Source organism: Ostrea edulis, chromosome 6 (assembly GCF_947568905.1).
Source record: "Ostrea edulis chromosome 6, xbOstEdul1.1, whole genome shotgun sequence".
Taxonomy (NCBI): domain Eukaryota; kingdom Metazoa; phylum Mollusca; class Bivalvia; order Ostreida; family Ostreidae; genus Ostrea; species Ostrea edulis.
The window spans coordinates 21,952,608-21,965,637 of NC_079169.1; the positions used below are offsets into that span (position 1 = coordinate 21,952,608).

The 13,030-nt window shown below is 31.7% G+C and overlaps 1 protein-coding gene across 3 annotated transcripts in view; it reads left to right on the forward strand.

The window, feature by feature from the left end:
- The window catches only part of LOC125683103 (inactive phospholipase C-like protein 2), an 80,295-nt gene that overhangs the window by 19,228 nt on the left and 48,037 nt on the right, over nt 1–13,030 (forward strand). For all 3 annotated transcript variants that reach the window (XM_048923893.2, XM_048923891.2, XM_048923892.2), the window contains exons 4-5: nt 3,621–3,659; nt 5,021–5,151. In XM_048923893.2, the coding sequence (XP_048779850.2) occupies nt 3,621–3,659; nt 5,021–5,151 (170 nt within the window). The remainder of the gene's footprint in view (nt 1–3,620; nt 3,660–5,020; nt 5,152–13,030) is intronic.

A 13,030-nucleotide genomic window follows, 5' to 3' on the forward strand; every position in this document is an offset into this window, starting at 1 on the left:
GACTAAGTAAACAGGATAATGAGTGATTAGGATGTTAGAAAAAAATTGATATCAAAAGTTTTTTGTGTGTTTTTTGGCATTGTGGAAACCAAGTTGTCCAAAGTGACGGAGCATGACGTACACAATTAGGTTAAGGTAGTGATTGCATGGGTCATTGAAAATTAATGAATCTATGAATTTTTTTGATTTTTACATATTTTGTAGTTGACAGTATCTGTATTAACTCATTATGAAAGTATCATATATGGTTTTCAAGGAAATTGTGACACTACGGTTGTCATAGTAACCCCTCTTGTTCTTGTTGACTTTCCGTAATAAATGGTACAGGTATTACAGGTGATGTTTAAAACAGATACAAAAGGGGTAAGGGATACAAATTTCATATCAAATTGAAGTTAAAGCCTTAGATAATATATGATTTGTATTAATATGTCCATTTATTTTCATATGAAGTAGAAGCAGGGCTGCTTATGAGCAATATAGCAATTTTTAGAAAGCAATTATTCACCAAATCAGACATATTTTAACCCCCTGAGGAATAAATGACCAATTAGTTTTTCTGCCCCCGAGATTTGAAGATCGGGGGTCATATTGTTTTTGTCCTGTCTGTCATTCTGTCATTTTGTAATTCTGTCATTCTGTCTGAAACTTTAACCTTGCTAATAACTTTTGAACAGTAAGTGATAGAGCTTTGATATTTCACATGAGTATTCCTTGTGACAAGACCTTTCCGTGGGTACCAACATTTTTGACCCCGTGACCTTGACCTTGGAGTTTGACCTACTTTTTGAAAACTTTAACCTTGCTAATAACTTTTGAACAGTAAGAGATAGAGCTTTGATATTTCACATGAGTATTCCTTGTGACAAGACCTTTCCGTGGGTACCAACATTTTTTACCCCGTGACCTTGACGTTTGACCTACTTTTTGAAAACTTTAACCTTGCAAATAACTTTTGAACACTAAGTGATAGAGCTTTGATATTTCACACGAGTATTCCTTGTGACAAGACCTTTCCGTGGGTACCAACATTTTTGACCCCGTGACCTTGGAGTTTGACCTACTTTTTGAAAACTTTAACCTTGCTAATAACTTTTGAACAGTAAGAGATAGAGCTTTGATATTTCACATGAGTATTCCTTGTTACAAGATCTTTCTGTTGGTATTGAATCTTTTGACCTTGACATTTGACCTACTTAATTATTTTTTTTACATTGGTCATAACTTCTAAATGGTAAATATTAGAGCTTTCATATTGTACATGAGCCTTTCTTTTGACAAGATCTTTCTACTGGTACCAAGATATTTGCCCTTGTGACATTGGCCATCTTCGGAATTGGCCATTATCGGTGGCATTTGTGTTTCTCAAACACATCTTGTTTTTAAATGCACCCGTGACAGTAGACCTAGTTTTCAACGATGTACACATAACATATCATAATTTGTCTAATCCAAAAATAAATAATTGCACTTAGTCCAACTGTTTATTTTAGAAAACAACGCTAATTACAGATGTTTAAAAGGAATAACATTACCAAATAGTGTGTAGATAGTGACCCATATTTAAACATTATTTACTTGTAATTGCCGATTTCATACTCCCTTTCCTAACTATACATTTGGGTATATTTACTTCGCTATTTGTATGCACTGGTGGCTAAGCATGTAAGACTCGGGAAATTTGTTAACATCAATTTGAATGTTATCCATGGTGAATAGATTAGGTCCCTAAAACCTGAGTTTTTAAAAAATATCTATAAGACTACTTTCACAATCAGTTGATCGAAGAAGGGCACATGTGACGTCACTGTACCACGTGACTACCCAACTAATTAGCAAGACTTTTTGAAATCAAGGCTAAGATTTAAATCCGTATTGTGGCTAATTATCACAATATTTCAATGAACTAATTATTAGAATTAATTACTTTAAGCATAATAAAGACAAAATGCATATAATTTTGTATACTTTGGAAACATGTGATGTGTCATTTAAAGACTAGTATTAATTTGTTTACCTTTAATTCATTAGAAATAGAATAAAATTTAAAATCATTGATTAACAGGTTTGCGTTCTTCTTAAACAAAATTTTTTAACACCTAGCTGTTTGACCTATTTCTGACCATAAAAAGCAGCAGTTTTGTCTGAGATCTGCCAAGCATGTTGATCGTTCAAGTCCAGCAATAGGAAATTGACATGCTATGAAATCAAAACAATGTACTTTAATTGGAGTGAACCAGTAGTTAAACGGAAATTATAGGGCTGGACCTGAAAATCTATTTTAAAAAAATTGCGTGAATTTTAATGTACAGGCCTAGGAGTGTGAATGGGGTTGAGAAAGCATGAATTTCATGTACAGTCTGATATTACATGTATGAAATAAAGACAAAATATTGTGACATTTTCCCCGCTATACTCCTATAGACATGTACGTCATGACGTACTTTCTCATTATGATGTCATGATGTGAAGTGCGCTGAGGTACATTTATATGTACAGCTAGCACTGTGAATTTTGTTCTTTTTGGGGAGGGGTTTGGAGGGGGTTAACTTAGCTACATAGTTGATTTTAAATGTATATCGCACAAGGAAGAAGGTATATAAACAATGTATGATTTAGACCTGCCATTAATCACTGGATGTGTTGGGAAAATGAATATAAAAGTAGAATTGCAGAAAAGCTGTTGCCTTAATTGTCCCAAATCGATTAGGAATCTGGAAATGATTTATAATACTTTGTGTTTCATGGTATGGTCAGTAAACTTCACCAATAACCATTCCATGGCAGTTATCAATATTGCTACTGTCTCCATCTTATCTCAAGTTTTCCTGTTTGATTGCAGTCTTTGGAGCTCCAATGTAAATACTGACGTGAACACAATGTTTACGTTTTGTCTGATAATAAAATATTACTCTGAGATAAGCCAAGCTAGGACAGTCAACTTCCTCCCTATGCTGAATCATTTCCTCTTCATAATGTCCTGGATGATAATTGAGAGTTTCCTCTATTCCTGCGGTGAAAAACAAACCACAGCTCATAACCCTATCACTGAGTGTGTGGCTCCTGGTAGTACGCAGTACTTACTCTGAATATGTTGTAGTACATGTATTATGTACAGCTGTAAACTAACAACAAAGTTTATAGGGGCCTGCTCAAACTGATTAAAAATTGCAAATGGACTAGCTGTTTCATTTAATGTTTTGTAACTGAATATTGTTCAAAAGTCAATTTCAATTATCTAAAAAGCATCTCTTTCAGAATTATCAAGAATATTAATTTCAAAACTCTATTAATTAGATTTCAGCTTAAATTAGAAAAACAGAAGATCAATATACATGTAGAAGAAAACCCTATGTATTAACATGTGTTTGGTTGTTCTCTGTATGCTACATTGTCCCTATTAAATTGTTATTTATGTGTGATAACTGAAGAGAAAAATTTAACTTCAATCATCTGTGTATTAGCGACCCCTTGTCTCATTAGAGGTATAAGAAGATAAAAATCTGAATCATTCTATCATGGCCTGCAGTGAAATATTTTTCATTACATCTAAATTAGTGGAGCATGCATGTATCTGAAAGGCATGGAATTTGAAATTAATTTCAGTTTTATCTTTTCAGCCCCTGAAGCCATAGAAGAAATGCAGCAAATGAGAGATTCATATCCTTTGTCCGTATTGTTGTTACTTCACTGAGATAAATTTGATTTACTTCATTAGAAAATTGTCTTCTGAACTTGCATATAAATGCAGTGGATTTCTTTAGTCCTGATGAAATCATCCAACTGCTGATCATCACCAGGGGATACTGTACAGAACATACATAATACATAAATGGAAGATGAAATACCAGCATATTCTGTTGATGTCCAGAAATGATTTCATTTACTTGTAGCTCACAAATGCATTGGGAGCTATATATGGTTAGAATTGTAATCTGCCAATTATCTGTCTATATACTACCTTCTCAACTGTTTAAGTCGGTAAATATAGTACATGAAATGGCTTCCTTTTCAGATACAATATGTTAAGCTAGTGCTTCTGTCAGCAGATGAAGAGTTTTTGTCAATTCATTCTTTATTATCAGCGACATTGAACCCAAACTAGTAATGTGTTTATCTATTTCTGCTAATGTATAATGTGTTTTCAGTTGAGATTTTATGTAAACTTCAAAAAATTACCTATACCCTTCTACCTTTGATCATCTGATGTTTTAAAAAAAATCAGAAAGGATTATTTAATAGATTGATATTTTTATAGTCATCATTACCAGTGTCTATAAATTTGCTTTCTAACATAATTGCATTTTCTATATTGCGGGGGCTGGAAGCATTTCTAATAACCAGCCAAACATTTGTATTTCTGTTGATCATTATCGTAGGATATGGGACGTAAAATTCAAAGCAAATGAAAATTTAAATGGGAGACTACTATTAGGATGCTTTATATACTGTTGCCATTTATGGTTTTGGTCCACAGATAAGTGTTCGATTAGGAAACTTGTTTTGAAGTGCGTTTTTTCAATACTGTGTTGTAAACCAAGGATACACAAATTCCTTTATAGCAAATGGAAAATTTCCCAAAAATGTGCGATTACTTTCATGTCTCTTGATTTTATGTGTTTGTTTCTAAGAACCATCTCCTAAACCACTACTAGAAACCATATGGCACATCTTTCATATCCACCACTTGAAATAATTTTAAGATCCACCACCAAAATTCTCTCTTTTCTTTATGCACCACTGATACACCTGGCTTTCTGCACTGGAACTATTTCCTAGATCCATTTCTGTGACCCTCCCCTTCTTATATCCATCACTGATATACTCCCACTCTCCACAGATCCAACACCAGAACCATTCTCCCGATCTATCCAAGTCTGATTTAAACATAAATATCATTATATGATATGGTTAAACATATTGAACAAAGCAGTATCTTAATATTGTATAAATTCTAAGAATTGTGAAGGGAAATTGTATGTTTCGAGTTGACCTTATGATGACCTTAACTCAGCTAGTACATGGTTACAGGAAATGTTTGAAACTGAAGCTAGCCAGTCTGCAGGGACTTTGGATGAGAAGGGTGTTATTAATCTAGTAACTAAACTAAATAGCAATATTGCTCCAGCCAGGGTGCGGCAAAAAGTCAAGGTATGTCAACAGAAAAAGCATTAAAGGTAACACACACACACACGCATGCACACACACATATCTATCTATCTTAATTAAGAATTTAATGACTTTATATATATATGTTGCCCCCTATAATGACTTTCAAGTTTTTGAAACAAAATGTTATATACAATTTCAGATATATCAGTATGAACAAGAAAATTATGGGTTTTCTTAAGATATGACTTGACTTTTCCATTTCATGATTTTGAAATTTTGACCAATAAATGCACATATCATATCATTTTCCTCTCTGCAAATGTAGAGCAACTTTCAAGAGAACAAGATTATTATTATACATATCAAAGATGTGTCATTGGTAGAAGTATTTCATTTGTTTGTAATTGAAAAGTGATAGTACTCTTAAAATGATGCATTTGGTCATAAAAGATAAAATGTTTTTTTACAACATTTCATAGAGTTAGAACTTAAAGAAATTAATGTTTTTTTAAGTTTTGAAGATTTCACTTTTGATTTCCACATTTTCAAGAGGCCAAATTCATGGCTGATGGCTAGCCCTATACAACTGATCAAAAACCAAGATGTCTTGATTTTTTAGGATTTATTGTTGTTGCTTTTTTGAATTGATTAGCATTCAGTGATGGCTCTTTAACAGAATCTCGGATGGCTAGATAGTGCCAGATCCATAGTGTTTGGGAACTAATTTTGAGATGTGTCAAATGACATTGGTTGGATTGTTACAGGACAATCATGTATTTGAGAAGTCAAGAACTGTCATTTAAATCTAAAGTTATGCAAATAAGTGAAAAAGGCAGCAAATTCTTTCTTTCATTGTCTTGAGGGGTATTCATGATTGAATTTGCATTAGTGTTTACATTCTGAGATTGACGATTATAAATTGGGATTTTGATTCCCAGCATACAAGGAACGGAGGTTATACATAGGAATCACCATGGCTTTATGTCTATACATCCCACTTACATAATACACTGGAACCCACGCCGTTACTACGTTTCTCATTCTTTCACGATAAAATATTGTTTGGTTGATTTTATATTGTTTAACATCCCTCTTGAGAATCTTTCACTCATATGGAGACGTCACGTGACCATTGCCGGTGAAGGGCTGCAAACTTTAGGCCTATGCTCGGCACTTACGGCCTTCTAGCAGGGAGGGATCTTTATCGTGCCACACCTGTTGTGACATGGGACCTCGGTTTTTGCGGTCTCATCCAAACAGTCCCATTTAGTTGCCTCTTATGACAAGCAAAGGGTACTGAGGACCTATTCTAACCCGGATCCCCACGGGAGGGATAAAATTATGTGATACCGAGGAAAACGTAACAAACGTTGCTAGTGCAATCCAATAAAAACATCACTTAAAAATCATAATCTCTGTAATGGGGAGGGGGGGGGGATTTCTTTATTCTATTTCCTTGTTTTACATTTACAGCTTATCTTAAATGTCCATATTTCTTCCTGTCCGTATTCTCTCTTTTTTTTATTAAAAAACTTTGGTTATCTGTGTGATTTGCATCTGACATGTATAGATCCACCATTTTCTTTTTATCTTCTGAATGTGCTCGTTTAAACTTCTTTCAAGAACTTGTTTGTACTCAACATGCGAAAAAAGATAAGATATCTGTTGCGGAATGACATGTTATTGTTACTCAACCACGTGGGTGCTAGGTGATGGAATACTTCAGAACACGGCACTTAACTGCTACTCACAAAATTTCTTGAAAATGAAAACTAAATTTATGTTTTTACATGCAGGCAAAATAAATACAATTTACTTTATGCAATGTAATTCATTCCCATGATTTTTCAATGAAATCCAAATGAGTGGGGTAAAGTTTTATAGAGTTATAGAGGGAGGGGTAATATATTTCAACTTTTGAACGTCATAAAAAATTTCCCATGTTTTTTGTAGGAATTTTTTGTTTGTACTAATTTACAACCAAACTATGTCAAAATATACATCAACCCATGCATCCATTTCTATATCCTCGCCATTCATTGCAAGAGGGGGTATAGTAATGGGACCTTTCTTGTATCAGTATGTGTGTAACACTGAGCTTGTAAAGAAGAAGAATCCAATTGAGGTCCAAAGGTCAAGGTCACTACGGGACTTTGTAGAAAAAGCTTATAGACACTCTACAAGTCACAGATTTGACATTTCACATGTAGCTATGATATCAAGAGAAGAAGAATCCTATTGATTTTGGGATCCCAAGGTCAAGGTCATTATGGGACTTCATAGAAAAAGCTTTTTAACATTCAATGTGAGGGATAATACCCCACCTTGCAGAGCTCTTGTTTTATTTGCATCAAGTGTTTTTAAAAGGTTAAATCTAAAGGTCAAGGTCATATTTCATGGTCAAATAAGGCAAGGCGTACATTTCAATTGGTGTTTTTAAATTCCATTTTAATGATCTCTGAATGTAATTTCTCATTTTTGTGTTGAACAGGAAACATGTTCAAGCACGAAAAGCGACAGTATCTTCTTACCAGTTATGTTGTGTTAGATAGAGAAAAAATGATACTTTATTCATATGGATTAGACAATGTCATTAAGTGATTAATTGTAGGAACCACTGTAAAATTTAGCAGCTTTTTAGAAAAGAAAAAAAAAAGGTGACGGAGGAATGTTTTGAAGAAAATGCAGAATTCTCAATAAATTAGTTAGATTAACATTGTTAGAAGAGAGAAAAAGTGGAAAATGCCATTATTGAGGGGATACAGTATCTGTCATGATTAGTAAAGATTACTACAAGTGTGCGTTGTCATGATGGGGCAGACTTGTAATTTGTTTATCTGGCCTGGCAATTTGAGGGGGGCTCCGGATGTTAGGAAGTATGACTGAGGCTATTGATTAGCCATATAAGAACCAAAGTGCATTTATATGCCTTAGAGGTCACAGAGAATTTTGCACTCTGTATTTCGCTTTTACTGTTCTGCTAGGAAAATTTCATGGTTTATATGGTCAACGATGGCAGATTGATCCTGTGTCTGCAAAATTTGTGACCCTTTGTACAATAAATAAACTCTCATTTAGAATTAGGAATGCTGAATGATTAGATCCATTACTGTGTTGAGTCTTGTAACACAGTTGATGATTATTGGAATGAAAGTTCAATTGTAGGTTGGTGGACTAGGGTAAATACTTGTCAGAAAGACAAATTAAATGGAAATGAGAAAGTGAACAATTCTACATTTCTTTAAAAACAAATTAATACATGTATTTCCATGTTGTAAAAGTCAAAGACAAAAATAAAGTAAACATTCTACAATTTCTTTAAAAATAGATTACATACATTTCCATGTTGTAAAAGTCAAAGACAAATATGTCTTAGTTTCTTAGATCTCCTTAAAATTTATTGGATATCATGAAGTTGGAGACTATGTATGTACATTTCAGGGTTAGACTCTAGGTTAGACCTCAGAAGTAATATATTCCTACTAGTCCTGCTCACTTGGCAGTTGTCCAGCTGTAGGAAGGGGGAGGGGCATTGCCATCTTTTGCTGGGAGGGAAGGGGGGGGGGGGTACACAAACATTGGGATGATCCAGACTATGAAATGATTATTTCAAGTTGTGTTCATTGTTAGTTAATTCAGTCAAGGTATTAGGAATGTATTTGGAAGTTCTAAGATTTTTTAAGTTCACAGTTCAATTTTTTTTTACTAGTCCACTGGAATGTTATAATTTACTCTTGACTAGTCCGGAGCAAATTTACTAGACTACAGGACTACCGTTAGTATCAAAACCGGCATTCTATGGAAATTGTCTAAAACGTCAAATTTTCAGGCAGTTTGATGAATTTTTTTGTATTTGCAACATCAAAATATGAAAATTAAGTTATCTCAATTTAATCATTTGTGATGCTTGGTGCCACTCTTTCTGAAGAGAAATTGCATTGAGAAATAGCACATTTTGGCCAGTTGGGAATTGCAAGTGTTTGTAACATTGTAAATAGTAAATTGAAGTGTTTGTAGCATCGTAAATAGTAAATTCAAGCTCATTAATTATCAAAATCATGAACAGTTTTGTATTCATCAACTGAGCAGCAAATTTATATGAATTATGTAGTTTGAAGTCACTGCCAAATACAGTGGAAAATTAAAATATTGGTGAGCTTAGATCCTTGCATGATGTTTTTGATTAGTTGACATTTTAGGGGCCAATGTAGACGCTATACTCCCTAACCTTTTCCTTTTTTAAAGGAAAGAATTGAGAAAATCATTTCATTGTTCTTAATTGTTCATCTACCATAGTCTTTATCTAATGTCAATAATATCATCTTCTTTAACTAATGTCAATAATATCATCTTCTTTGACTATATAATGTCAATAATATCATCTTCTTTAACTAATGTCAATAATATCATCTTCTTTAACTAATGTCAATAATATCATCTTCTTTGACTATATAATGTCAATAATATCATCTTCTTTGACTATATAATGTCAATAATATCATCTTCTTTAACTAATGTCAATAATATCATCTTCTTTAACTATATAATGTCAATAATATCATCTTCTTTAACTAATGTCAATAATATCATCTTCTTTAACTAATGTCAATAATATCATCTTCTTTGACTATATAATGTCAATAATATCATATTCTTTAACTAATGTCAATAATATCATCTTCTTTAACTAATGTCAATAATATCATCTTCTTTGACTATAATGTTAATAATATCATCTTCTTTGGCTATATAATGTCAATAATATCATCTTCTTTGACTATATAATGTCAATAATATCATCTTCTTTGACTATATAACGTCAATAATATCATCTTCTTTAACTAATGTCAATATCATCTTCTTTGACTATATAATGTCAATTAATAATATCATCTTCTTTGACTATATAATGTCAATAATATCATCTTCTTTGACTATATAATGTCAATAATATCATCTTTAACTAATGTCAATAATATCATCTTCTTTGACTAATGTTAATAATATCATCTTCTTTGACTATAATGTCAATAATATATCATCTTCTTTTACTAATGTAAATAATATTATTATACTTTCATGTAAAATACTCGAACCTGATTGGTCGAGAAGCATTTGAAAAAACATATTGTTACCCTCTGAGAACAAAAAACACGCGCCCCAGGGTGATAGTATCTAGCAACGGGTAACAGTACTTGACAACGGGTGATATTATAAAAAATTATCACATGCGTCAAATTTATGCGCATACGGTTCGCCGTAGATTGCTAGACGACGTCGTTTGAGCGTTTGTAATAAACGCCAGTACCCGAATCGAAATACGAAATATCGCATGACAGTGATTGATCAAATGTCAACAGACGTAAGTTTTTCTGCTTTCCAGTTTACATAACATTCAGTATAATAAAACAAATATTGCATGTAGTTGAGGGTAACATTGAAATTTTCACCCCTCGAGAAACCATTGTCAACCTCGGCTACGCCTCGGTTGATAATGGTTTTCTCGGGGTGAAAATTTTCAATGTTACCCTCAACTACATGCAATATTTATATATTATCTTCTTTGACTATATAATGTCAATAATATCATCTTCTTTGACTATGTAATGTCAATAATATCATCTTCTTTGACTATGTAATGTCAATAATATCATCTTCTTTAACTAATGTCAATAATATCATCTTCTTTGACTAATGTCAATAATATTATCTTCTTTGACTATATAATGTCAATAATATCATCTTCTTTGACTAATGTCAATAATACCATCTTCTTTGACTATAATGTTAATAATATCATCTACTTTGACTATATAATGTCAATAATTTCATCTTCTTTAACTATAATGTTAATAATATCATCTTCTTTGACTATAATGTCAATAATATCATCTTCTTTGACTATATAATGTCAATAATATTATCTTCTTTGACTATAATGTCAATAATATCATATTATCTTCTTTAACTAATGTCAATAATACCATCTTCTTTAACTAATGTCAATAATATCATCTTCTTTGACTATAATGTCAATAATATCATCTTCTTTGACTAATGTAAATAATATTATCTTCTTTGACTATATAATGTCAATAATATCATCTTCTTTGACTATTTAATGTCAATAATATCATCTTCTTTGACTATAATGTTAATAATATCTTCTTTGACTATATAATGTCTATAATATCATCTTCTTTGACTATATAATGTCAATAATATCATCTTCTTTAACTATAATGTTAATAATATCATCTTCTTTGACTATAATGTCAATAATATCATCTTCTTTGACTATATAATGTCAATAATATTATCTTCTTTGACTATAATGTCAATAATATCATATTATCTTCTTTAACTAATGTCAATAATACCATCTTCTTTAACTAATGTCAATAATACCATCTATTACACATTATGTACTTAATCACACAAATGTTATTGTGTGAATAGTCAGTATTTATAAATATGGAAGAAATAACAATAATCTTAGAATTTAATATGTAGTGTTCGTTGCCTCTGCTCTGCAAAAAGATAGCAGTATTTTCATACCATGTATTTATTATGCATCAGGATGTTATTGAAGTAATGAACTGCTCGTTTGTAATTGTAGATACAGCTACTAACATATGCTTTAGCAGAATTTCAAATCCCTCTGCAGAACGTAAAAAGAACGTGATGGTCAGGACTTAATGAAATGAGCTTGACACAAAAATTAGAACCATTAACTCCAAATCTTTTTTATCAAGAGAATGTTCATGTAGATGTTCTAAATTATATGCATTCAAAATATCACATCTCAAAACACCCATTAGATATGAGAGGAATCCATTTTGAATTTTAAAAAATGAGTGCATGCAGGGAGATTTTTTTCTTCTGTATTGCACAAAAAGATTTCATTTAAAAATACATGTAATTGCTGAGAGCAGCAAACATGAAATCTTTTTGTGTCTTATCAAAATGCAAGACAGATTACATGTATGATTAGATGATGTCCATCAAGATTTTATATCCTTACAAAGCATTCATGTGAATTGTTATTTCATAGTTGTTGGTTTTTTTTTTCCTTTACAGATGCATACTTTTGCAGTTGAAAAGAGCCTGAATGACATATTTTTAGAAATCCATTTGCTTGCCTCTAGCTTCCTGAATGTAATATTGACATGGTTTCTCATTAAGATGCAAGAAATTTATAGTCAATTCATGTTTCTTCACAAGTCCATATTGATAACTTTCGTTTTTGATTAATAAGGTTATATTGCTTCATTAGGCTTGAGTAGTCATGTGCCTATACATAATTTTCATTTATCATTACATATTTGTATTTAAAATATGCAAACTCTGACATTGAAATGTTTAAAAAAAAAATTGTGTTCATAGTATTTTTGAAAAAAATTTTTTTTTATTTCGATCCTTGGATTTTTCCCCCTATTATTTGTAATTTCATTCAGATGATTATGACAATTTTATTATTATTAAATTCTATTGTTATATTAAAGATGAACAAAAGAATAGCAGTGAAATGCGTTATTGAGGAATTTCCAAACAGATGATAAATTTATAATTTGAAAATTTTTTAACACAATTAATTTCTAAAAATGTGTGTTGTCTGACTCTAGTGATAATGTCATGAATATAGGCCTAACAATAAAACTCTGGCTAAAAGTGAATTGCTTGCCTATCTAAATCTTGTTATCTTTAAGATGGAATCTCAATCAAAAAATTCCGATTCTGAATGATTTCAAAGTTGAAATTAAAATCTCAGAAAGCCTCAATTTTCCATCAAGGTTAGAATATGTATGTATAAGCATCAGAAAATATTAAAAAAGAATATCAGTGGCAGATGGGGGATTTTTTTCAAATTTAAGGTAAATCGTGGTATCTTAATTGTTTAGAGAAATGTACTAAACGA